This window comes from Bactrocera neohumeralis, chromosome 6, assembly GCF_024586455.1.
Source record: "Bactrocera neohumeralis isolate Rockhampton chromosome 6, APGP_CSIRO_Bneo_wtdbg2-racon-allhic-juicebox.fasta_v2, whole genome shotgun sequence".
NCBI lineage: Eukaryota > Metazoa > Arthropoda > Insecta > Diptera > Tephritidae > Bactrocera > Bactrocera neohumeralis.
The window spans coordinates 18,394,174-18,421,825 of NC_065923.1; the positions used below are offsets into that span (position 1 = coordinate 18,394,174).

Here is a 27,652-nt window from a genome sequence, read left to right on the forward strand (position 1 = left end):
GTTAGATTTATCTAGTTGACATAAAATACTTATAGAAACTTTGCCGAAAATTTTTGTTAGCGCTCTTGAGTAATTAAAGGCGCATTCACGTCACAGTTTATACCAAAACAACAAAGCACAGAAAACAAAGGGTATGCCACAATGAACGATTTGCTGTCAGTAAAGCGTAAAAATTAGAGTAACATTTTGCTAGGCTTTGCGTCGAAAACTTTTTATGTGAATGGAAAAGTGTACATCGAAATTTTCTGTCAAAACAAATGTCTGACGCAAAGAGGAGTAAAACTTCTATGTGAATTGGCCACATGTGATTTAACCGATAGGCGAATTATAGGGATATTATTGACTGCTTTCCATACAGGCTTAACAATTCATAATTTAGCAACGAAGCGAAGAAAAAAGGGTATGTCAGAAGGAACGCTTGGCTTTCCGCGTTTCACTGTAATAAAAATAGCGACGCTTTTAAGAATTGCGTAAAGAGATGAGACGTGGCCAACATTTCGCTTGGCTTTGCTTTGTGCCTTTTCAATATGAACGAACTAATACAAAAGCTGTCTGTTGTTTTTGCTTGCTGTATCCGTTGAATTTCAAATAATTCTGCGGGTCCGCTCTGGCTAACGTGTGTAAACGTAACGGAAAAGGAAAATAATTTAACTATATTTTAATGAAGGGATTTTCGTCTAAAGTTTGTATCAGATTGATCTCAAATATTTAAAAGACGGTTAATAAAGCTTTGAATATTTATTTTATACATTCAATTGTTTCAGTTTTTTTCTTTTAATTAATAACTTTTTTTGGCAAGTAATTATGTACATACATATATGTACTAGTGATAATTCCCAGTTACCACCGTGTCTACATCGATTTGCACTGTGCACACATTGTGCGTGCTTGTGTATTATCTCGTACGTAATCGTGGACATTGAATTTGCCATCATCACCATTGACGGTGCCTCGACACTTCAATTGCCTGGAAATAAAAAAGCAAAAGTGTTTGTTCTAAACTTGTCTAATAAAATCACCAAAACTGATGTTAATAATTAGATTTAAACTCTCAAATATTTGAACCTCTTCTTTTTTTGTATAACTGACCTGGCCACAGCGGAGAAAGCAAGTTCTACATTCAATCCAGTTTTTGCCGATGTTTCCATAAAGGGGACATTGTGCTCACGTGCTAGACGTTCGCCATCCTCACGTTTCACTTGTCGTTCACTATTGCTGCAGTCTGCCTTGTTACCTGCATTATACATACATACATATGTTTTTATAATACATTACAATATATTTAGACTTATAAGATCACAGTTGATAATAATGTAGAAAATTTTAAGACTAATATTATTTCTTATTTCTTATATGGCATATGGGTTCAGGCTGTCATATGAATGATCTATCTATCTTTTAGTTTTAGACCTTAGGTACAACACTATTTAGTACCTCTCTGAAATTTCAACCAGACTGCTCCATATCAAATATAATTTTTTTTTCCTTTTGAGTCCAAAATGAGTAAATTCGGGCCAGTACGTGCTTTATGCATCGGTTAAAGACGATAACATCAAAAAAGTTAAAGTAACAGTGCTTGAATCGTTGAATCAGAGAGCCAACAGAAGCTCTCAACATCTTATGCTAGAACCGCGCCAAAAAGTCAGATGCTTGCTGTAGAGCATACATACTAATAATGCTACCCGTGTCGCCTTATGAATATGATGTCAAAACTGTCCAGCAAACTAGTGAGTGGTGCTCCAAAACCGAAAAAAAATCGTTGAAGGCACCGAGAGCCATCCCAGGGCGATAAAAAGTGGAGAGTTATAAGACAAATTCGATGAAGCGTTGACATGCTTGTATTGGCTCGGTAGCATATTTTGAAGGTGATAATAAGGATTTATATCAAGTTTTTGTCAATCCGGGTCATTTTTGATCAGATGGTATACTTAGCACTTATGGGTATCAGTTTCTTATAAATTAAGTTTATACTTGTATATTTTAGATTTGATGCAAAGTAAACAACCTGAAATAATCACCCTATATCTACACATTTATATTTCTGCTTGGCTAAAAGGTATAACGTACATACATACTTGTACATATATATGGGTATGTATGAATGCATTTGAATACAAACCAATAAGCACAATCACAACATCGTCCTGAGTATAATCTCTGATCTCGCCCAGCCAAGCGCGAATGTTGTCGTAAGTGGTTTTATTGGTGACGTCATACAAGAGTAGAAGTGCTACGAAAAGTAAAATAATAATAAAAAAACACTAAAAAGTCTGTTGAATTTTTTTAATATTCTCAACTCACCGTGCGCATCGCGATAATAGGTGTGGGTGACGCTGCGAAATCGCTCCTGACCAGCTGTGTCCCAAATTTGCAATTTGACGCGTGTGCCATCCACAACCACAACTTTGTTCTAATAATTGCAAAAATGTGTATAGATAAAAAGCTTAGGCATGTACAGTTATATTTACGTATGTATATGCTGTTTACTTATAACAAAAATACATATAAATTATGTTATTTGTACTAAACACTGCTGGAGGTACACACGGTATTGAATACAGGGTTGGCAAACAAAAGCAGTATTTATTAACGTCAACGAAAACTTTATTAGTAAAAAATGGGACTTACATACATGCCATTAAATAGCACTTTGGCTTAAATACACACGATATTTACATATACGACATTCACACCATGTATTTAACAACTGATCAAATTTGACTCGGAGCGTCCATTTCAAATGCGCGCACAAACCGAATCGATAATAAATAATCAAGAGTCCGGGTCAAATTTGATCAGATGGTATATGTAAATCCATAGAACACAGAAATAATATATATTAATTAATTTATATTAATTTTTATGTGGTTATAGATAACTTAAAAAATTCTTAAAATTATAAGTCGTCGGTTAAGGATTTGTTTCATGTTAACTTTTTCTAAAAGATTATATAGGACAGCGGTCCGATAAGTATTTAATTTCATCGTCCGAACACAAATTAATTTTGTTTGGATAAAAAAATTAAAATAGTAAAATAAAAAAATATTTAAAAGCTCTATTCGCTGACTCTTTTCATTTGATGGTGGTCGTTACAACTTGGACGGTATGTGCCGATTTGACAGCGAATTGCAGAAAAACTTCTCATGTGACAAAGGGAGTTGAATAAAAGCGTCGTCACGAAGATGTATTTTTTAAACCTACGGAAAATGTATTTATCAGAAGGGTTAATAAGTTGAAACTTCCCTTCCTTGAAGGCTAAGTACTTATCGGACCTCCCTCGTATATATATTTAAATAAAAAGCTATTAATTATTGTTAATAATCAAACAGTATTACAAAATACATAAAACCACAAGCACAAATAATAGAACTTTAATCAACTACCTGGGACTGTTAGGGTCTTTAAAAAGTATTAAACTTGCTATATTTAAGTGATGTTAATTCAAGAAAATACAAACTTTCTCATGATGTATACCTTTGCAGCATATTTTTTGATCCAACTTATTTTGTACTAAATATTTTTTTTTTTTCATTTGGTTCCTATACATATGAGATAAAAATATTAAAAACCTCTTTATATACTATCTGATCAAATTTAACCCGGATCGGTCATTTCACAGTGCTCGCAAACTGAATTGATAAATATTTTTTCCTACGAGTCGTCCGTCCGTGTATGTTAATGACGATAACATCGACTAAATCTCAAGATCCCTTATGGATTGACTCAACGTAAATTAAATGTTGAAGCTCGAATTATTCGACAAACACGAATACATGGCGTATGAGTAACCTAAATGTTCATATGCACTATAAGCTCAGAAATTGACAATGATGATAACGTGAGGCATTTACATATACAACTGCTCATAAGTCTACGATTGTCATTCAGTTTATTCCACCATTTTTAGGTGATTCATTTTAATATTTATATAATTGCTTATAATTATCATATCTCATCAATACATACTCTTGTATATTAAAATTAGAACATAGATACATACATACGCGTAAAGAGGAGAACACACAAATAGGTACGTACACTAAAGTTAAGAAAGACACGCGTGCAACAGTTTTGTCCATTTCACATCAGCCCTGATGACAGTTGACAGAGCCGTTTCTTACCCGATAATCAATGCCTACTGTAGTTATATAATAGTGTGGCATGTATTTTCCATCATAAAATCGTATAAGCAGACAAGTTTTTCCAACACCAGAGTCACCCAACATAATCACCTAGAGAGCCGCAATTAATGGAGAGTAAAATGAGGAATAGACAAAATAAGTGTTGTAGCTTTGAAGTGCTTGTGGAAAGATAAAGGCGGCGGTGAGCTAAAGGCGCGTTAAAGACTTCGAGTTCATTGAAGACACAATATTTCATGGGTAGCACTTAGACAAGTGCAGATAATGTAAATCATTCGAAAACAGTCACACTGTGACCCAATAGCTCTTGAAAGGTGGTTTAGTCTCTTTCTTTTCTTATTATATTTTACGTACATATAGTATATAGAGATATGTGACACTTTTTCGGAACGTATATGTTTTTATAGAACTTTATTGAAAAAGTAACTACGAAATCAGGGGGGTTTCCTATATGTAGGATGAGACCCCTACACTTTTTTGGAAATAAATTGTTCTGTAAGTTTTATATTACTTTCGTATTTTTATTTTGAGAACTTCGAAGCCTTTGGCGATCTTAAGATGATCAAATGTCAATATATCTGATTTAGGAAATTAAAAAATCTTTATATTTTGAAGACTTTCTTAACTCAATATAAGAATGTGAGGCATGATTATTGCCTTAACTGACTCCTCTAAGAGATTAGTGAGAGTATTCGCTTAATGCTTTTATATTAAATTTTGTTCTTAAACCGTTATATGAAAAATGGCAATGTTCACCTTGGAAAGTAAGCAAAAAAAAAAACAAGATTCTTTGACATCACCTTTCCCATCATGTCGTATTCCTCCTCGCCATCAGCATAAGTCTTGACGTTGCTGGTTGGTGGCGCCACATGAACATTCGGCTGTGTACCCAACGAAACCATACGCATTAAAGCACGCCCAGCCTGTCTACAAAATGTTGCACTATCCATAGATCTGGAGAAGTTAGGACATGCCGCAGTTGTATCATGAGCGTTGCCAGTCCGTGAAAGCTCTCCAGTATTGTGCATCATCAATCCGAAGGATCGTGTCGATTGTGTCAAACTACTCCTGCGTCGCGTCGGTAAACTACTGTCGGCAGTCGGTTTTAAATCAGCACTGGCAATGGTGTGGTGTCGCGTAATTTTTGTGTTACCACTGTTTTTGGTGCCTTTGAAACAAACGCCACTATGTAGACTGGTACGTCGTAATTGTTGTAACGGCTTCGTGGGTAATTGCAACTGCTGCTGTACTTCCTTCTCCTGATAGTAGTGATGATGCTTAACGATACTTGGGCGCCGCAGATATTCATCATCTTCATCGTCTGAGTCTGATGTGACATTTATGCTTTTGCCGGGCGCATTTGTGGTATCCGTGCTCGGTTGCGACTGCCCGGGGATATTATATTGCCATGTAGGCTTGTGCAGGGACTCACGCCGCGGTATGTCAGCGCTGTCATGATCGGTGTCATCGCTTTGTGCGCGCGTATTTATTGGCATTTTTGTGGCAGTTGATGAGCTGCCTGCTGGTACGGAAGTGGGATGAGATGTGGGGTGGGGAGTGGGCTGACTGACGCGGCACACACTTGATGTACGGCGCATTGTTTGTATGCACTAAGGAGATGTTGTGATTGATGACTAGTAATTAAATTACTCGGCGAAGGCTTGAGCTTTTTGTGCTCGTGTTCTTGATTTCTTTTGCTTTAACCTAAATTATTGACGTTTTCGGGTGTGAGTTGGCTTTGTGAGTGATATTTTAATTATAATATTTTTATGCATGTATGTACATTAGTTAACTTTTTTGCTGCTTTTGTTATGTTAAATATAGATTAGAACTAAATGTTGGTTGGGAATATATAGTAAAAACACTTCGAAGTTAGTAACGTCGTATTCTAGTGAATAAAACTTATTATGATTGTAACAAAAATACTTTTTATCTAGAAAGTTTACGCTTGTATTTTTGTCGATCAGATTCTGGTTCTTCTAGTCTGCTCTTTGACGTTGTTCGGCGGAGGAGGGATCTACAAGTTTTTAGTCAACTACGAGGAACTATCTGATTTTATGAGAAGTTCTTTATAGTAGAAACGTACTTCAATTTATCACAAGTTAGTCAAAGATCAATCGATATTGAAATAACTTACATATTGACTGATATCTGGGAAAAGAGCCGTGAAAAGAGGATCGACACAAACCACCTCTTCGTGGATTTCAAAGCTGCTTTTGACAGATAGAAAAGGAGTTGCCTTTATGCCGCTATGTCCGAATGTTTGGTATCTCTACAAAACTAATAAGGCTGTGTAAATTGATGTTGAGCAATATCAAGAGCTCCGTCAGGAGCGGGAAGGACCTCTCCGAGACGTTCGATACCAAACGAGATTTCAGATAAGGCGATACCCTATCGTGCGACTTCTGCAGAATAAAAGGTCCAATCTTCTATAAGAGTGTACTGCTGCTAGTGTATGCCGATGATATTGATATCAGTGGCCACAACAACCGCGCTTTCTGCTTTCTCCAGGCTGGATAAGGAATCGAAGCGAATGGAACTCGTAGTGAACGAACTCTAGCCATCAAACAAACTGTCGTTGCATTTCGCGACTTTTCTCCCTAGTTACTTTTCACAGTCATAACTTTGAAGTCATAGATAATTACGTACGTTGATCTTGGAACCAAGAACAAGGACAGCCTCGAAATCCAACGCAGAATAACTCTTGCCAACTGGTGCTACTTCAGACTGAGTATGCAATTGAGAAGTAAAGTCCTCTCTCGTCGAACAAAGACCAAATTCTATAAGTCACTCATCATCCCGTACTGTTATATGGTGCAGGGGCATGGACGATGACAACGTCTGATGAGTCGACGTTGAAAGTTTTCGAGAGAAAGGTTCTGCGAAAGATTTATGGTCCTTTGCGCGTTGGCATTCAATGGAACGATGAGCTGTATGAGATATACGACGACATTGACATAGTTTAGCGAATTAAGAGATATTTTCATTATCCACTATTAGGATAGCTTATAAAATTCAACAAATAAAAGCGACTACCAAACACTCTGTCGAAAATTAACTGAAATCCATGTAGACACCAGAAAAAACATTTTGAAAGTATTACTAATATGTTTAAAACTATTCGTAAGAATATGTTAATTGTTTAGAAGAATGAAACTTGTGGAACTCTTCACTTATCGAAACACGATCACAGGTCTAACAAAGCCAGCTGTTCGTCATTATTTGATTATTATTGTTGTAATATTTTATGAAATTCTTTGAACACTAGACATTAAGCCCATAAAATTGTTGAACAAATAAAAGCTTATCTCAACTTGATTTATCACACTAAACGCTCACTAACAAATTATTATTTGAAACTAAGTTCAGCAGTAATACAATAGTTACTTATCAACTTAGTGTTTATTTTATTTACAATATCAAATAGCTACACAAGTGTAGTATTTTATCAGCTTCTCTGGCATACATACGCAATAAAATCAAACAAAACAAGATAGTGAACAAATTATGCACATAATCTTTTCTACTCATTAAGCTATCGCCGTAGATTTTCGCAATATTGCCATGACATCCGCCTTCGCAACGCCGCTCACAGTTGTGAAGTGCGTCCCAGGTAGTAGGTAATCAAGCGCTGCGCTTCCCGCCAACCACTCTCCACTGCGCCATGCACCGTCGAATAGAAATGTGTATGCGTCGCTTCGCCAGCGAATTGCAACAACGGTTTACCGTCGCTGTCAGCGGTAAGCGGTGCGGCTAAATCCCAACCACCTGCGCGCAACTCGTCGGCATACACAGAACGGAATGTATAACTACCGCGGAAATTGGGATTCGTGTACCAGCGTGTGCGTAGAAATCTCAATGGCGATGGTACCTCAAATGTGAAGAATTTCTTGAAGAGCCAAAGCAATGCTTTAAGGACCTCAGCTTCGGGGAGAGTTTCCATGTGACGCGCATGTGGTCCAATAATCCAACCTTGTAGTATGCGTGGTTGGCAGGAGACACGATAAAAGCCGAACACGCTCTCCAACCAAAAGTACTCAGAGTTACGCAATTCCGCCAAGTCATCGTCGCGCCAAAGAAAACAAAAGCCCGACCAATCAACTGGTGCGAAAGGTTCAGTGAATTCCAGGAAAAACTTGTCGACTGTACCCAATTTGAGACCGTCAATGGCGCGGCATTTGGCAAGCGGTAGTGCAGGTGTAAACATTTCTTTGTGGTTTTCTTTGAGCACGCCCAAAGATACGGTGCAGATGACATGATCCGTCTCGATTAATTCACCGTTCCAAAGACGTATGAGCACGTCACCGCTTTTTGTTCGCCATTCAATATTTTGCACGCGCGCATTAAATTGTATGCGCTTGTTTAGCAAACCCATATCGTCTTTTGCTGTTTCATCCTTCTTCGCTTGCATTAATAGACGCAGAAAACTGCGAAAGCCTTTATCTTTCCAGTTTAGCAGTAGATCGCCTTCACATACCCAATATTCGAGATGACCTTGGCCGGAAACTTCGAAAAGGTGATCTGATGCTTCAATTGAACTTTCGAATTTCTTGTAGTTTTCGAAGAACTCACGCGCCACAGTCTTATCAATTTCCGGCGACTGTTGCAAATCGCGCCAAAAGGCCTCTGTGAGATATGTGCCTAAAGAGCCTTCGTAACCCTTCAAGCCCTCCTGACGTTCGGGTATCAAATTAAAGGCGATTGACTTGAGCGTATTTGCCACTGTTTCGGAAAGCACCTCCTTGTTGGAGCGCACGCATTTGTAGTCATCGTATATGTCACCTGTTGGCTGCAGCATATCCAAATTGCACACCGTCTCATAAATAACATTACCTTTTTCACCGTGACACCATTGTGCCCCCAAGTCGACTACGTTATCCGCAAAGGGTATTGTGTGTACGCGTCCGCCATAACGATTTTCAGCCTCGAGCAGCAGAACATTTTCGAATCCCGACTGTAGGAGCCTTGTGGCTGCAGCTATACCTGCAGAGCCGGCGCCAATAATTACAATACGCGCTGATTTCATTGATTTCACCTTTGTTGTCTTTTGTCCGTTTGTTGTTGCCGTTGACATACCTTCTGGCCGCTGGCAAATGCTCTTGTTTATGGCAATGTCGCTGTGCGCTTTCTTTTTGTTTCGTATTATCTCACTTAAATCGTATGAAACTATCTCTTTGCACGCTCTATTTCGGTTAGTTGTGCGTTGAGCGAGCGTATTGTCACATACACGTCTTATTATATCGGCGTTCGCTGAGCAACTAACTTGTGGCACCGTCGCTTTGTCATTGTCGTAGCTCCCACCACCAGCTGTTATGCTAATCCGGTCGAGGGTGCTGATAGTGGTGGCGATAGCGCTCACGAGCGTGTGTGCGAGCGTTGGCCATGCGACGCGAGTGCATTGAATATTCAAAAATTGGCGAGCGCACCAGCGTATGTGTGTCATAATTGAAATATTTGATTGGAAAAATTTGTGTTTGTTTACATTTATATTTCTTAACTTTTTGTTTGACATTGATATTGTTTAGGCTTAGTTTCACATTGCCGATTTGAGTTCAAAACTAAAAAACAACACCGGTAAACAGTTTGCGATCCGTTTAATAATAACAGCTGATTTCATGAAGTTACAGAAACTACTGTGAATTGAGTTTTAAATACGACTAATGTAGTTATTGAATTCATTCGATATACGAGCTCAGATCGTTGCTGCTTCCTTTGTGTGGCGACTTCAAATTAAAATGTGGACCCTTCTATTGCATTTTTGACGTAAAAATATTATCATAAAATACATGTTTATCAATTTTTCAATTAATATTTGTAGAACTTTTAATTTAAGATAAAAAGTAGAGCGACCGTCATAATGTGATCGTTAGAAATGTTTCGACCAACGTCAAACAAGTTTTTGTGATGAGCAGGTACGAACCAAGAAGTTTTACAAACCATAAGTAAAAAAAGAGAACTCTGAATAAATGGCTGATATGCTCTACAGTGAGAGAAACGGCTGATTTAGCGGCGATTTATTAATAATTTCAGCAAAACTCACGCTATTTTTATACGCATAATTTTGTATTGTAGGTAAATATTCATAAAATGTTGGTATCAGAAGAGGTATAATCTGAAGAAAATCCCTCTAAGTATTTTATCACGAGTATCTTTATCTATTAGTTCATCCTTTGAGGAGCGGAAACTCAAGGGATCGTCTCAGTGTGAAATTTTCGAAAAATCGATTTTGTTTTGTGCATTATTGGATAGTATAAACTGTACTAAATATTCTTTCAAATATTGAAATCGAAATTAAAATTATTACGGTCGCTACAGCGTTTCTTGTAGAAAGTGAACAGAGTGGGGAACGTAGCGACCCCAATCTTTAAACGCGTTTTTCTCAGAATGGTGTTTTTCAAACCGGTTTCCACTCTCAAAGGAAGAGTTTTAAAGATAACTAGTTCCAATTTGGAGAAAACATTTTAACGTCATTCTCTATCACGCTATGGAAGCTTTTTTTTAATCTTCCTATTTTTTCTACGAAAAACTGTCGTAAGATATAGTCAAATTCGATACTTTTTGTTCAAACCGTCGCGACGGTCGCCATTTTGTCAAATTAAAAAATCTCTCCATAGCGACTTTCCTACAGATTAATAATCTTTTTGAAATTCTCGTTTTAGACCAAAATTGCGACCGAAATCGTAGACATCGTACAGGACCTTTTTTTACCTGTCATTTCAACAATTTATTTAACTATTATACACTCGATAAACAAACATAAAAAATCATTTTGTATTCGTCATCAATGTATTTATTTATAAAAAAAACTAGGCCGATTAGTTAATTTCAACACTAAAAAAAAATAACACTGAGACGATCCTTTAACCTCATTACAGCATCGTAATGCATGGATCCGATGAAAAAAGATTTGTCTTCCATTGTGTTAGTTCATATTTGTTTCGAGTGTGATAAAGTGAAATTTTCGAAGGTATTTGTTTCCAGCCGTCTTATGTAGAATATGTCGGCTAGTATAATTATAACTTATATATAGCACATAAAAAATTGCTTGTATTCTGATCCATGAGTTTGCTTCTTGCGAGTTGCTTTTTTACTTGTTATCAATAATATAGCTGTTGATATATGTATACTACACTGAAAAAGCACTCGCTTGGACACTGACATTGAAGTTACAAAAAAGAATTTAAGTATAATATGCGAGAATTCGGCATCAATTCGGACATCATCAAAGCGACAACAATGACTAATATTTAAAAAATTCATTGATATCGAACCCTGCTGAAGTTCACCAATTTTTCGTTTTTGCCAATTTCAGCATGTTGTTAATTCGATTACGAAACGATAATGGCGTCAAGATGAAAGTTGATTTTTTAATTAATCAGAGCTAAATCAAACATTTCTTCAGAATTTCGTTGTGGAGCCGCTATACGCGCAATGTCCATAAAGCGGATACTGGTTGCTTGCACTAGCCCTCATATCAGTTAAAAGACAATGCTAATTATTATATGTATGTAGATATAATGGATAATATAGAGCCTGAGCGGAAATGGAAGACGATTATCTCACAAGGCTTACTCTTCCCTTGAATACAATTAAACTTGGTAATCCTGCAATTTTCTTCAATTTAACAAGTCTTACTGTTATATACTCGTACTTTATGATGCTGCTGCCTCTATTCTCTCTCGTTTCTAGCAAATACTCGTACGTAATAATTACTATTATATTACAGAATACATACATAGATAAGTATATACATATGTATATTCATGCGGTTGTTTGTTTTGAAAGTTTGTTTGTCTGCAGGTTAGGAACATTAATTAAGTTTTAATTGCCTTAAGCAAATCATACAGTAGCGTATATTACAAGAAATATGGACTCTTACTGCGATAATCAGAGTGAGAGGAGATAATTATGCCAGAACTTTTAATAAGTAGAGTTCAATTTATTTCTTACAAATTAAAAGAATGCAAATAAAAATGTGTGCTTTTTAGTTATTAGAAAAAAAAACTTGAAATGTTTGTAGGGATGATTTTTTAATGGTAAGTAATTTTGAACACAGTAGGGAATATACATTTTTTTATTCCCTGAATGGGATATATTAAGCTTAAGACGAATTTTGCAGTACCCAGAAGCAACTCCCACGTTTGCCTAAAAATATATAGTTAGGTATATAAATGATCAGCGCGGCCAGCTGTGTCGATTTAGATAGATCCGTCTGTCTGTCCCTCTGCAGATACATAAAATAATCCCTCAGTTTATGAAATATCGATCTGAAATTTTGCACACGTCCTATTCTCTCCACAAAGCAGCACATTTGTCGGAAAGCTCATATCGGATATAGCAGCCTTCCAAACCGACAACTGACCGACCGAAATCTTCTTGTATGTGAGGCATTTTTATTTGAAAAAATATCGGCACGATATTCGGCATTGATTATTGTCGAAGGCACCGCCACAATCTCTAATCATATTAGTATATCATAGCACATAGCTGCGACACTTTTTATACCACTCTATGAAGGGTACTATAGCTCCGGTGCAGCCAAAGTTTAATTTTTATACTCTTGCAACTTGTTCCTACAAAGTATAATAGTTTTGTTCATGCATCACCTACAACTAAGCGAGATAAATATAGGGTTATGTATATATAAATGATCAGGATGACGGAAAAGTTGAAATCTGGGTGGATTTCTGTCTGTCCGTTCGTCTGTCTGTGTTGATAAAAATCGGTATACGCGTTCCTTAGTACAAAAAAAAATTCGAGTTCGTAGATGGGCGTAATCGGACCACTGGCACGCCCACAAAACGCCATTAACCGAAAACCTATAAAGTGCCATAACTAGCACAGAGGATCGCAGTAGCTAGGAGCTTAGCCCCGCCCTATAATAAGTTTAATGTGCAGATCTCCTAAACTACTAAAGCTACAACAACCAAATTTGATGAGCGGAAATATCATAAGAACCCCTACCGAGAGTATAAAAGCGGATGAAATCGGAAGATAGCCCCGCTCACTCCTCATATAACGGTACTGTTAAAAACTACTAAAAGCGCAATAAATCAATCATTAATTACGCCATTAAATTACATTAAATTTTACCTCTGAGATGGTATGAGAGGGCTTTATGGGAGCAAGAATTGACGATGGGCGCGGCATCGCGCATCACATTTCTGAGGATCCGACCGACCGATTTCGACTAAATTTAGTACGTGACATTCTGCTCATATTAATATGTCACAGTGGGTAAATGGGACCACAACCATTCCTATTTTCCATACAACCCAATTTTAAATCCGTTTGACTCTTTCCTTTCTGGTGCACATTATCAAGAAGTTATTAATATAACAGGATACAAATTTTCACTTATAATTCCTTTAAAGTACGCCACCTTATGACCAAAAGTTGTCCAAATCCAACCAAAACTGTTCAAGCCCCTAGGCTCCGAAAATGTGGGTCCCAGTATCTTTAGTTGACTTTTGGCCGAAAATATCGGCCGATGTATGTGATATACAATTGAAATTCAGAGAGAAGATTTTCTGACATTAGTAACATCGGGTCAATACTTCCAAGAATATAATATAAAGATTTTCGACCTCCAGGTGACTTTATGCTGGATATATTGGCAAATATTTGAGTTATCTCAATGAAAATTGCAGAACCTGTTTTACTCATAACAGCATATCTTTGTGCCTAAAATGGGAGTTTCCCCAAACACAAAACCAGCTGAAAAAAAAATATATCTTTGTGTCAAAATAAATACAATTTGTTGAAAACTCTTAGTTCCCAAATAACTATTAGCAGGATTTTCGAACATCCGACTTGACTTTGCTTCATATGATTGGTGATTGTATGTGAGGTATCTTAATGAAACCCAGGGAACATTTTTTAGTATGTGGCATGATTATAGTTAATAACTTGATAAAATCGGGTCGAAAGTACCTCAACTACGTTTAATGATTTTCGTTTTTCTAACAAATCTTACGTCGAATTTGTTGGTCAGTGTATGATTTATATAAAGTTATGTATATATAAAACTGCTTAGATTCCGGTCCTCTGGTTGGCGTTTTACATTTTAAGGTATTTCTCTGACAGGTTGCAAGAGTATAAAATGTTCGGTTGTATCCGAACTTAGCGCTTTCTTACTTGTTTTTATTAAAATTCAGCTTAGCAGTGTCACATAAGAATATTTGTTATATACATAATATGGTATATAATACTCAAAAATTATACATCAACTGTACTTACAATAACAACAATCTATTGCATATTTCTTAATACTTATACAAGGATAATAGCTTTGTCGACAAGTATGTAGTATGTAGCTTCATAAGCGTATATGTGTATCTCAGCACTCTTTGACCGATTATTTAGGCCAGATAACAAATAAATCTATCCACTTTCCAGAAAAAATGCTTTGAAAGCTTTTCCGCTTGAGCGTACAATTTCTTCATACTCATCACCTAAGCCCAACGAAGCCTGTTTCAAAAAAAAGGCAAATAAATAATAATCGGAGTTGCTAACGTCTTCTTCACGTGTCTATAGATGCGTAAGCAAAGGCAAACCAGAAGCCACCCTTAAGGCAAACGTTTGCAATTTATATATTTCAATATTTTCAACAGCGCTACTGGCAGTAAGGGTACAGTTCACAACTGTTGAGATTTGGTACACATCCTATTATGCCATTGTCATATTTTATTTATAGCTAAATGCGTGCATGCGTTTGCTTAAATGTAATTTTAAATTTTCAATAAGTTTTTCCACGACTTTTGTGCCTTTTCAACATTTTGTGTACTTGTGGGGGCGCCTCTGCAAGCAAGTAAATATATACATACATATATTTATATGTGTGTATTTATGTGGGAGTCACCCCCAAACGCTTTGACTCTGATAATATTCAAATTTACTGTGGTAACCAATAACCACAACTCTCTCTCTTGCCGTCTGCCCTCACCCCATTTCCTTATCTGTACTTTTTCATTACTCCCGTGCAGCATGAAGTCGAGTACATATTAATAAGTTGTGTATATTATCGATTTTTGCGGCATCACATTTCAGCGGCCTTCGACAGTACGCAAATAATTCATGTGCTCAGGTGAATTGAAGCATGCACAAACGAGTACGTACATACATATGTACATATTTTTTACTGCACTACATAATTATAAATAGTTTTCAAGTTTTCACAATAACGAGTATGGCATAAATATGATAATATGTATGTATGGCGGATAAGTTTTTATATGAAAGTAAATATTTCATATGAAACACAAGAAAAAGCGTTAACTGCGGCTGTAGCGAAGCTGTAATACCCATCATACATAGCTGCAATTCGAATAGCATTATTGGGTATCATAATATCTTTAGCCTTATTTGAATCGGTTAGTTTATATGGCATTAATGTGCTATAGTGCTTCGATCAGAACAGTATATTCGGAAATTGTAGCATTGACTTGGAAAATAATTTGTACCAAATTTCGTGAAGATATCTTATCAAATAAAAAACTTTTCCATAAAAGAATTTGATCTTTATTGTACAGTTTGTATGGCAGTCATATGCTATAGTTGTCCGATCTAAACAATTTGTGGGAAGATTATCACGTTGTCTTGGATAATAATATGTGGCAAGTTTCGTAAAGATAATATATATTCTCAAATAAAAAGTTTCCCATACAAGGACTTTACTTTGATCGTTTAGTTTGTATGACAGTTACGTATACATATGCTATAGAGGTCCGATATCGACGTTAACGACAAATGAATAGCTTTTTGGGAAGAAAAGGACGAGTGCAAAATTTCAGAATGATATCTCAAAAACTGAGGAACTAATGCCCGTATATATAAATTCGAATTCGTCTGGACTGACAGACATACGGACATCGATTCAGCTCGTCACGCTGCTCATTTGTATACATTATTTGTACTATACAAGTATTTAAAGTTTCCTTCTGGGTGTTACTAGCTTCGGGGCAAACTTAATATGCCCTGTTCGGGGTATAATTATATGCAAACACAATTATCTATGTAAGTCTATATGTATATGAAATAATTTATTTGTCTTCATTTACTCCAATGAAATTAAACCAGCCTAATTCCACATTTTGTCCTTGCTCTTTTAATTTCAAAAGTTTACTTTGACCTTCACACAAGTTGATGGTTGAAAAAAAACCAAGTCATAATGGTCAAATTTTAATCACTTTTGATGATGTAAAATAAAACCCTACAAAGGCAGATAATATATTTTCTATAACTATGTATGTATGTATATACATAGCAGCAGAAAATAGGACAACGATTGTGCGCTGTTAATTACCAACTTTACCCCAATTTTAATACGAGGGCGGTTTGAGAATTCCAATTTTACAAGGTAACATTTCTTACTTTCGTGGTTTCTTTTACCTGCTGCTTTGAACACATACAATTTATAAAATTCGCTAAAGGCACTGAAGGCCAAGCCAACCGAAGATTATAACAAGTGTGTATAGGATAAACTGGATTAGGTGCTGGCATGCTTGTATTGGCTCATGGGAGTATTTTGAAGACGATCTTTACTAGTTTTGTATTAAAATACGTAAAAATCCGGGTCAAATTTGATCACATTTTATATAGTAGCTACAGAAAACTTATAGTAGTTTTTAAGAAACTGTTGGAGGAGAAACGATTCTTAAAGCGCAGACAATGAAAATAGATCGCTGTGACCAGTAAATTTAATTTGCATTGAGAGAAATATTGTCAAAAGTTCATTACTACTCGTTTGACAAGTCTTCGCGATAATAACATTTCAAATTAAGAGAAATTGAAAAAATAAGGTGGAAAAATACTGAAAATTTTATCAAATCTATAGAGCTATTGAATGGTGCTAATTGGAATTAACGCGAAAAACTGACGTTACTGAGGTCGAAACAGTGTGTAAATCTTTACATAACATGCTAGGCAAGATGTCATGACATTTTGAGCTCCTTTTCCAAAGGGAATTTATCTGTTAAGGGGTTACATGGGTTTTGGGGTTTAAAAAATCGTATTTTTTATTTTCTTATTAAATTCTACAACACCTCTAGATATAGATCTATATTGTCCTAAATTTTCAAGTTGTTCTAAGTAGTAGTTTCGAAGATACAGTCTTGAGAACTTGTGCTGCTACCGTCTTTAAACGCATTTTTCTCGAAACTGTGTTTTTGAAGTCGGATTTCTCAAGAACTATTTAACCGATCTTCATTTAATTTTACACAGGTCTTGGGGATAAAATTCTTAAAGACTTGGATGAAGGATTTTTTTTTTTCGATTACAACTATTTGGAAAAAAATGTCGCGATATTTTCACTGAAATTTAAATTTTTTGTAAAAATGTCTGCCAAAAATTCAAATTTCTGTTTTTTCCTTCGTTCAAGTTCTAAATTAAGTTTTTAACGAAAACACGGATTTTTTTCACCGGAATTGGTGTCGCAATGACCGAGTTTAAAATATTTTTTTTCCAAAAATTTCAGAATTTCTTTGCCAATAGTGTATGTTTGTAACAATAAAAAATTCTAATAAAATATTTAATTTTTTATAAGAGAAAGAAACTGTTGAAAAAATGCTGTTTTTTACCCGAGGAAACTCATGTAACCCCTTAAGATACAAGGGTAGAAAGGAAATTTTTTTGCTTACTCTTTGAGTTCCGTTCGAACAGTTTTATATTTTACAAAATAACTTTTTGTATTAATCCAAGAAATTTATCTATGTATATAGTATATCAACAGGTAAAATTGAACCTCTAATTATAGGTGTAGTGGGACATTTTAAAGCCTAATAACGAAAGTATTAAGAATAAAACAGTATTACTTGTTCTAATAGAAAACAAATTTTAGATTGTTAGTGAAGAGAAAATGTTAATCGGAATTCAAGATTCCAAAAACTTTTTATTTATCAGTGATCAGAGAGATTAACTGAGAGACAATTACTAATTTCTCTTGGTAAGTTTTCCGGAATATACTCGAACATTTCCCTGTATTTTTGAGATACATGTACTAGTCCCTTGCTTTTTGAGATATAAATCTTTTGAAAAAAAGAGTTTGGAAAGGGCAAAGTTATCATACAAACTGATCGAACAAAATAAAATTCTTGTATGGAAAACATTTTTATTTCAAAATATGTTCTCTCGAAAATTTTAATAGATTATTATGCAAGGCAGCGCTAAAATCTCCGAACAAATGGTTTAGATCGGACGTCAATACCATATAGCTACTATACAAGCTGACCGATCAAAATAGCGCCCTTGTATGGACAACTTTTTATTTGACAAGATATTTTTATGAAATTTGCCGAAATTATATTTTAAGATGGCGCTACAGTCTCCGAGTATATTGACCTAACCACTATAGCATATAGCTGCTATTAAAACTGACCAATTAAAATCAAGATAAAAGTATTTTCTACCCTTTTATGCTATATGAAATGCAGCTGTGAAGGATATTATAGCTTTCGTTAAAATTTTTTCTTGTGATATCTTCAAATTGCTGAGTTAAAATTAAGATTAATTAACACAGCAAAACATAGAAAGAGACTGAGTGCCGTGAGAATTTTTCTATTCACTTTTATACAATTATGTTGCCATAGTGCATCCTTTGTAGAAGTTCTGTTAATTACTGCTTACCATAAGCAACATGTTGTCTCCATTGGCAATATTAACTCAAGTAAAATTATTAAAAAGAAAACGGCAGCGAAAGTTACTTAGCCTTGTAGCATCGTACATTTGTAAAAAAAAACATAAATTGGTGTGCCACAGCCACAAAAAGGAGGAAAGCTAGGCTAAGCGACTAGAAAAATTTTAAGCGCCAATTCACATCCATAAATATGAGTTAAAAGTATACGGTTTTGTATTGAAATAGCTAAATATACACTCATCTACATTTCTATGGATACTTTGCGAAGATAGCGGGAGAAATGCGCATTAGTCTTCTGAATGAATGAAGCACGTTTTTAGCTCAAATTTAACTTTTTCAAATATTTGTGTATAATTACAGCAAATATTTGAGCGCGAAAACTGTCACACTTCACACATAATACTTGTTTTACGATCCATTTGTGCGAATGTGCCTATGTTTTGATGTGAATTTTTCTATTTCTTCAACCAACATCTAGTTCCATGATTTAAATATGCACAGCTATTACCTTTTTCAAGCGTGAACAAAACAAAAATTAGTATTTTAATTAATTTCTGAGCACTTTTGAAATAAATATCAAATTTAATTAAATCACAGTATCTTAAAAATGTTTCATTTGAATTAACAACAATTTTTGCACTGTTTATTGGTATTGTTTCACACATTCACTCACGAGGCGCCGTACGACAGCAGTGACCGAGCACAGCGGAATGCAGCAGGCGTTTAAATTAACTGAAACGAAATTCAATGTCAATGGCGACTGTCGTCGCAGCAGCAGCGGAGTTGCGTCGTTACAATTGTAGTGGGTGCTATGGCCTCGTATGCGTGTTGTTGGTATTGTTGTAGTAATAATGCAGCAGCAGGTGAAAAATTGGCGCACTGTGCCACTTATGAAGTACGCTTAGAACAAATTGTCCGTGCTTGTAGGCATGACCGAGTACATAAACACACGAATAACGGTATCTTCCTCAAGCGCTAACATCGCTGTTTACACACATATACTTAACTATGTATGGATGTGTGTATGTATGCCTGCATACTATGCCTTTTGCACACACGCACTTACACTTTGTGGCCCCCAAGGTGGTCAACAATTAATTTCCGTGTGCAAGACTCACTGTATTTCACACAAGTGTACAAGTATAGCGCTGGCGTTTGTCTAGACGGAGTGGACCGTATGGGCAGGAAATGCGCAGAAAACTGAAATCAGCGCATGCTGTATGGCTGCATTGAAGCCATTAATCGTGGTAGCAGCAGGCGGTAGCCAACATGCCGCTGTGTTGTCATGTTGTCTAACTGGTGCGCAACATGTTGATAAGCGTCTAAGTTATCTTCAACATGTTGTTTTGTATACAACTGTGGATTTTCGTGGTTCTTATAAGCATATCTAAGTATATGATATAAAACTAGTATGTGTGATTTAAATCTTTATACATTCAAAAGAATTCGCATTAATATGTGCTTATAGTCGTTTTTTGTCCTCATCAATGTTTCCGCAGCTTAAATTATAATTTGGAGGCGGATATTTTTCTGTTGGATTTCAGCTGTCAAAATTGTACATCGACAACACGATTGTCGGATTGTTGTCAGAATATGGACTATGATTTAGCTTGAATGTTTTATATGAAATAGAATTCCGCAGTATTATCCCTGTGCGTCCTTTTTAGTATATGTCATTCATTGGAAGCGTAAGCAACAATGATTTTTTTCGCTCAAATATATCGAACTTTGCACTTGAAAAAGTGGTTTTGCGGAAATATCTTCTAATTAAATTAAAGTAATAATTTAAATTGAAGAATGCCTCAGCCGGTAGTCATTTTTGGGGAAAGTTCATGGTAAAAAAGTTCATTACTAATTATGAAAATTGAAAAGGAGGAGAAAGCAGTCAAAAGCAACGCAATTGGGTAGCATAGAATTGTTGCCAAGATAGGTTGACGGAAGATTTAGCATAATTGAGCGCTATAAAAAGAATACGGATTGTGATTATTGCCAAAAAATGGTTAAATTACCGCAAATTTAACAGCAAAAAATCATGTGAAAGCTGGCCAACCAGCCAAATCAATGCCGAATATCCATGTCGCCAAGGTAATACTATGTATTTGGTGGAATCAGAAGTACGAGCCGTATTATGAGCTGCTAAAACCAGATGAAACCAATAATGGGGAATTTTACCAACAACTGTCATGAAATTGAAACGTGCGATCGCCGCCTAAAATTTGCGACTAAATACGAGGCAATAATTCGGCCTCATGTGGCAAGCTAAAACCTATTTAGAAAACAGCGGTAGTGAGGTTTTGCCTCACCTGCCTTCTAGCTCAAACTTAGCACCTTCTGACTAACATTTGTTTCGGTCGATGCAGAAAACACTCATAGTCCAGTCTTTATAGTAAGCTCACCTCGGAATTCGATACACCCATTTATATGTCTGTAAATACTTGTATATATTGACACCCTAAAGTTGTCTCAAAACCTACATATGGTAGGGTATACCCACAAGTATTTACAGACATATAAATGGGAATATCGAATTCCGAGATTCTTACCTAATTTAAGCTGAAATGACTGGACTATCACTGGAATACGGTTATCATCAGAATAGGGTATCAAAAATTGGTTTGATAGCTTCCTTGGCCTACTTGAGTCTCACCTTTCTCCCTACATATTTACTTAGCCTCTTTATTACTACTACAACTCCAACATACTCAGGTAACTCACTTTATCATTACTGATTTTATTTTTTCCCAATAATACTTATTATGTTGCAAGTATAAATTATCTTCTAAATTGATTCTAATAATCGACAAGGTACACAATGGTTTTAATAAATACCATTAAAAGTTTAAATCTGTCAACCAAATTTAGAAGGTTATAACAAAGTGTATTCACTACACAAAAACTCCGTTATAATTGGTTTATTCATATAAATTGTCAGAAGCCAATATTTGAAACGGCTGACCTCATGCAGGACAGTCCCATACAAGCTTACATTACTTAGTGTATGCCAGGGCGTATGAGTGATGCGCGATGAAGTGGCTGGCAAGTGCTTGCAAACATACACGGGACAGGGTTGTATAGATGTTTCTATTAGTATGTATCAATCGCGGTACCACGCTAAAATAACTAATTTAAAATTGTAAATGTAGTTAGCATAAGCGAAGGTCTAAAAATTGGAGTTACTGGCAGTAGATGCTCTAAATAAGGATGATCAAATTATACATAATTAAACTACTTTAATATTGACGCAGTTTTAATGAAAAATTAATTTTTGTACTAAGTATGTTATAAAAATTTTTGTTGCTATTGAATCCCCACATTGATATATTGTATTTAACTTCTATTGTTTTGTTAAATAATTATAATAACAAAAATATATTTTTGTTAAGTATTTGAAGTTGATTTCATAAGGTTAATTGTGAGTTTTAGGTTTAGTTAAAATATTAGGTTAGATAAAAGCTTTTTTAAAGCTTAGTGGTGAATGTCTCCAGCAGTGTTTAATACAGAAAACAAACTATTACATATGCTTATTAGTTGCTTGCTTGTGTAACCGATCCGGAAAAGAAGATTTAATTCAATTAATTTTCTATGTTGCTGACAGATCTGTACCGGATATTACAGATAATTGGTTTTGTAAACAAATATTTTTATTTTTTAAAGCTCTTTTTGTTCCGCCTTGCCAGCAGAAGCATAAACAATTAAGTAGTTTAACTAAATTTCTAGTAATGTCTCTGATCAAATATAATCCTCACTGGTCGTGGTTAGCTGCGGGTGAAATCGAGTCGATAAAAGAATTCTTCCTAGCTTGGCATAACCTTTTTATATGTACAGATGAAGTGTGATCTTCATATGTCAATAGTTAGAAAGGTTTGTCTAGCGGTTTTCACGATAGAAAACAAAAAATCGAACAAGGAGTTTGCTTGAAATTTTGTGTGTCCAAGAGAATCACGGCTACAAAATCATTGAAAATGACGCAGAAGTGTTTTGGGGAGTGTACTTTATCAAGACCCCAAGTATTTAGTGAAGGTTATGAAGTCAACGAAAACTTGTCGCATGGTACTTGGGAGTACTCCTGAGAGTAATATCAAAAAAGTTAAAGAAAAAGTGCTTGAAAATCAGAGCGATAGCAGAGGATCTCAAAATTATTAATGAAGCGACTCTATACATTTTGGTTAAAGTTTTGGGTATAATGCGCCTCCATGCTAGACTCGTGCCAAAGACCCGAATCTTTTGCCAAAACGGCGTCGAAGAGAGGTCGCAAGAGTTGGGTGACAGCGTAGCTGAGAACACCATCTTCAAACGCATAATTACTAGGGCGAGACGAATATTTATGAACATGAAGCCGAAAGAATAGAAGGAAAATAGGATTAAGCATATGTGTGTATGAGCTCAAGAGCATATTTTGAAGGCGATAATAAATATTTCTTTTAAGAAACGTGAAAATCTTTTTTTTTTTGTTTTTGCCAGTCTGGGTAATATTTGATCATATGGCACAAGTGTATCACGGTATCCCAAAATAATGGTACCTTATCTGTTGTGCTTTTACCACTCGGTTACAAAAGTATGCAACTAACAATGGTTAATAAATGTTATTATTTACCGTTAAAGCGATGCCGACTGTGGCAGAAAAGGAACCTAAACGAAACTCGCCCGTATTGTACTTTACCAGGAATGATGTTTTACCAACACCGGAATCGCCAAGCAATATTGTCTAAAAAATATGAAATAAAAAATATTAGACGATTTCACTTCTTGAATAATAACACATAAACAGTACGATTTATTAATAAAAAGTGGTTTCACTCGAAAAAATTACCTTATGATTGACCGTGTCATCGAACGGAGGCTGCGGCGGTTGACAGTACATGCCAACTTCATCGTAACGATAGGAACGCCAACCATCTTCGTATTCATCGTCCTCACCATCACCATGAAAGACAGCGTCTTCAAGAGCATACATTTGCAATGCCTTAACCGGTGGACGATAACCCGGATAGCCGGTGCTGTAAGCATTGCTGCTGCTGCCGCCGAGACTGGAACCGATACCGCTACTGCCACCGCCACCAAAACCGCTGCCGCTGGTTGCATAGTTGGCGCGATAGCGTGCCGTCTCCTCTAGGCGGCGTTGCGTGGTCTCGGGATCTTCGAAAACGTCGTCACTCATACTGCTGGCATCGTCGGGTATATGGGACATTTTCAATTAACACACTAGGCACACACGCGATTTATAACAAGCGAGTCCTTGTAGTGCGCGAAATATAAAGCGAAGTAGTAGTAGTGAAAGGATGTTTCTTGGGAAGCAGTGTTGGGGTTAGGCATTACACGAATATTACTTATTTAAATTATTTTTTGCTTTAATATTTTTGGTGTTTCACATTAACTAGTTACTTATACGACTTGTTTTAACGGGTGTTGGTGGGATACTATTTAATACTCAACGGTAATTGCTAGTTATAATTTGAGCAACAGGTTTTTTTTTTCGTAACAACAATACAATTAGCTTTTTATGCACAGTTTTGAAAGTGCTGTAGCAAATGCTTAGTTAAATAAAAGCTAATGGGAGTTTTAAAGCTTTTGTAAAGTTCAGTTTTCGCGTGCTTTCAATTTCCAAATACGTTGACTGAAATGTAGTTTATATAATAACAGTCGCTCATCTGTTGATTAACAGTTAGTTGTACAAAAATGGGGTTGGTGTTTTTACAGTTATCACTGTTTTATTAAAATCTCAATTGCTATCAGTGGCCGCTTTCGTTTTTCTCTCGCCCACATCCACTTTTTTTACCGAACAACGAAACAATTCAGTTTTGTTTATACACTTTTCCCGATTTTTTTGTTTTGTTGCAAAAGAGTTTGTTTTCCAAGTATTGGTGTTTACGTGGGTTTACTTGACAAATTATTTTAGTAGCTAAGGGTATGCTTTGGGGAGCCTTTGCAGCACGTCATGTGGTAAATTTAATCGGTATGACCATATGTTAGGTTATGACGTTTCTGCATTTAGAGTTTGATTGTCCATATGTCTTTCCTGTCCGACTCTGAGCAATATCGGAGTAGTGGCGGTGGTTTGGCAATGTTTCTCTTTTTATTGTTTTTAATAACTGAAGTTTTTAAATGTAATTTTGTATGTGAGTATGTTTGTTTTTATTTGCACGAGTTACGTTGTTGCTATTTAACATTAAATTTTATATGGTGCTATTTAATTTTTCGAAGTTATAGTGACAATCGATACTATTATTTATTTAAATATGTGGCCATTCGCGTTTTTTCTCATACGATTACATTATTTTTTTTTAACTGGTTAACGTAGCATATATAATTATCGTATATGTATTCATAGGTGTAAATTCATAAATCGTTGTTACACACACTTATGCCTATACTGGTATATAATTTTCCATATTTTCAACAAGTTTGTATATTTCGTATGCACGACACTATATATGCATGTATATGATTTTTGTTTATATTTCTACTATTTTCGCGTATTTATTTAATATTTTCAAACTACACATTAAATTCCCTAATATTTTATATTAACTGCGTATTAAAGACAATGTTTGTATGTATATAAATTCTTCTTTTTTGTAATTATGTTATTGTAATTACAATTTGTGCTTTATTTTTTGCTGTCTTTTATACTTGTTGTTATTATAATTTTTTTGTTTTTGAGTTTATTTTTTAACAAATTTTTGGAAATCGATTTTGCACACCCAGGTCCATAATTTAACAATTTGTAGAGATATTTTCCATTATTCACCTACTGTCTGATTTTTAAAGCAATTTCTATTTGCATTTTCATTGATGCCGATGTATTTTGTTTTAATACATAACTTACATATGCTACATAAATACTGCAAAGTAAAGTCGTCGGTTAATTGTTGATTAATTAATTATTACAGTGCGATTTGATTTTTCAATAACTAAACACGGTGTACCTATAAAGTTACATATGTATGTATGTATTTATGCTTGTTGTTTATTTTGCAGTCTGTTGTTTTGTTATTCGACGTTTTCGTAGTAAAAACACCAGTCACATGATTATCTTCATATTTTATATTTGTTGTTGCATGTTAGGATACGGATTGCGGCATAACAAGTATTTCAAAGAACTTTAAGCTAATACTTATATTAAATTTATTAAATATAAAAATTAATTAAATTATTGGTTTTATTGTTATTTAAAAAATGTACTTAGTAATAAATTGGTGTTTTGTTTACATCTAAAGCACTGTGATAACTACTAGATTAAATGTAGTTACATGCTTCTTTTTATCTACTCCTCTTTGCTAAAGCTTTCAACTTATGGATATAAGCATGTGACGACAGAGATTTTCAGTACATGATTTATTTCTCACTCCATTCCTTGCTCAGCGCAATTGCCACCCACACGGTCTATCACAACTTGTCCGCTCCATTTGGATATACATAAATAGCGTTTTATCTGATTATAATTGAATTGTAAAGCTATGATATATTGGCTATGCATTTATAATATTCTTAGTTATTTGTATATTAGATTTTCAATTTTTAACATTTTTCTTCCGTCAACACAGTTTCCAGGTTTCTATATCAATTTAATTTCTTACGCATTTCCCTTTTTCATTTTATCACAGTCAAATTGGGAGGATTATGTACTTAATGTTTTTTATCCTCACGTGATTAATCGTTGGTAGTACATAGTATACGTACCAAATGGTTTTAACTTCACACACGCAGTGGTATGAGCTTCTTATAGTTAACCCCAACTTCAGCCAATGGCGACTTTTTGTGTCTAAGACGTCACAACGTAATTGCAATTACAATACTTCCATTGTCGTTGCACTTGCAACAACTAAAAGTCACTTTGATATACACCCAATCATACATATTTTTCTACTGCTGCTCCAGTTTTTGCGGCCTTTGTTTGTATACTGTTCCTCCCACGCGCCGTGTAATACCGATGTGTACGTCCTTTGCAAGTTCACGACCCACATACATACAAGTACTTATTATTAGTATATGTAAGTCAACCCATATCTTGAACGAATTCCTCGAAATCACTGATAACATCACCAGCATCTGCATGTATCCTGCATTTTAGTTATATTCCATAGCATTTCGCATTCGATTTTTTCACATTGATTTCCGGCAGTTTTGCGCGATTTGTATTTTGACGTTTCTAATAATTGTGCATTTCTATGTGTGTGTGTATTCACGTGAAAACTTTTTTTTTATATGTACATAAATATGTACATACATATATGTATGTATATGTGTATATGTAGTTAAACTTAATTTCGCTTTACGTTGTTTACATTATTTGTTGTTACGCCGTGATTATAAACTTTTCGTCCACCGCACAAAAGTGTACTGGCATTTCGTACGAAAACATTTGGCCAAAAAGCCTGTTAGTAATGACGTTTCATATAGAAAAGAGTATTTGCGGAAAAATAGAGAGAAAAGCGTAAAAGCTCGTAGGGCGATAGGATACGAAGTGCGTTACGCTACCACCCTCTCCACATTTACCGTTATTTCAGTGTAGATTAACGTATTTGTGATAGTATCGCTCAACTGCCGCTTGTAATAATTCTACATGGAGAAAAGTTTATCCAGTAGCAAATTCAAGTAGCATAAATACAAATACAATTGTTATAAATTAGTGGAGTTAATATAATTTTTCGAATTAATGAGGGGAAGCCTATATCATTAAAATGCATTGCCTTTTGAACTTCACTGATCATTGTGTACGTTTGGTCTAAAATTATAGAAACAAGAGTACTTTTAACAATTTACTACGATTTATTTTTAACAATTGACTTTAAGAAAAAATATTTGTAACATAATATTTTCTAACTTGTTGGCAATGCGAATATTGAAGCGGATACTTGGCAACGCTATTATTTAAGAAACG

The 27,652-nt window shown here is 35.3% G+C and overlaps 2 protein-coding genes across 6 annotated transcripts; both read right to left on the reverse strand.

Moving 5' to 3' along the window:
• Positions 1 to 723: 723 nt before the first annotated feature.
• LOC126763296 (ras-related protein Rab-26) lies at positions 724 to 27,107 on the reverse strand. 5 transcript variants are annotated; one of them, XM_050480635.1, is made up of 7 exons: positions 23,582 to 27,107; positions 23,366 to 23,476; positions 4,122 to 4,232; positions 2,302 to 2,410; positions 2,120 to 2,230; positions 1,090 to 1,234; positions 724 to 967 (listed from the first exon to the last, which is right to left on the reverse strand). In XM_050480635.1, the coding sequence occupies exons 1-7, from the start codon at positions 23,957 to 23,959 to the stop codon at positions 853 to 855; spliced, it is 1,080 nt and encodes a 359-aa protein (XP_050336592.1). In that variant the 5' UTR covers positions 23,960 to 27,107; the 3' UTR covers positions 724 to 852. The 5 variants fall into 5 exon arrangements, with proteins under 5 accessions (XP_050336592.1, XP_050336588.1, XP_050336590.1 ...); XM_050480631.1 differs by lacking the exons at positions 23,366 to 23,476; positions 23,582 to 27,107 and adding exons at positions 4,940 to 5,875; positions 19,280 to 19,901; XM_050480633.1 differs by lacking the exon at positions 4,122 to 4,232 and having other exon boundaries at positions 23,582 to 27,105.
• On the reverse strand, positions 7,523 to 10,070 carry LOC126763295 (peroxisomal N(1)-acetyl-spermine/spermidine oxidase-like). Its single transcript, XM_050480629.1, has one exon. It carries the CDS (start codon positions 9,649 to 9,651, stop codon positions 7,729 to 7,731), a length of 1,923 nt encoding a protein of 640 aa, XP_050336586.1. The 5' UTR covers positions 9,652 to 10,070; the 3' UTR covers positions 7,523 to 7,728.
• Positions 27,108 to 27,652: the final 545 nt, after the last annotated feature.

Excerpts from the sequence above, each read along its gene's own strand:
- LOC126763296 (XM_050480631.1), bottom strand. The coding sequence starts at position 5,737 with ATGCGCCGTACATCAAGTGTGTGCCGCGTCAGTCAGCCCACTCCCCAC. Across the intron at positions 2,411-4,121 it reads CAGTAGGCATTGATTATCGG|AACAAAGTTGTGGTTGTGGA; the intron begins GTAAGAAACGGC and ends TGCAATTATTAG. Across the intron at positions 2,231-2,301 it reads CTATTATCGCGATGCGCACG|CACTTCTACTCTTGTATGAC; the intron begins GTGAGTTGAGAA and ends TACTTTTCGTAG.
- LOC126763295 (XM_050480629.1), bottom strand. The coding sequence starts at position 9,651 with ATGTCAAACAAAAAGTTAAGAAATATAAATGTAAACAAACACAAATTT.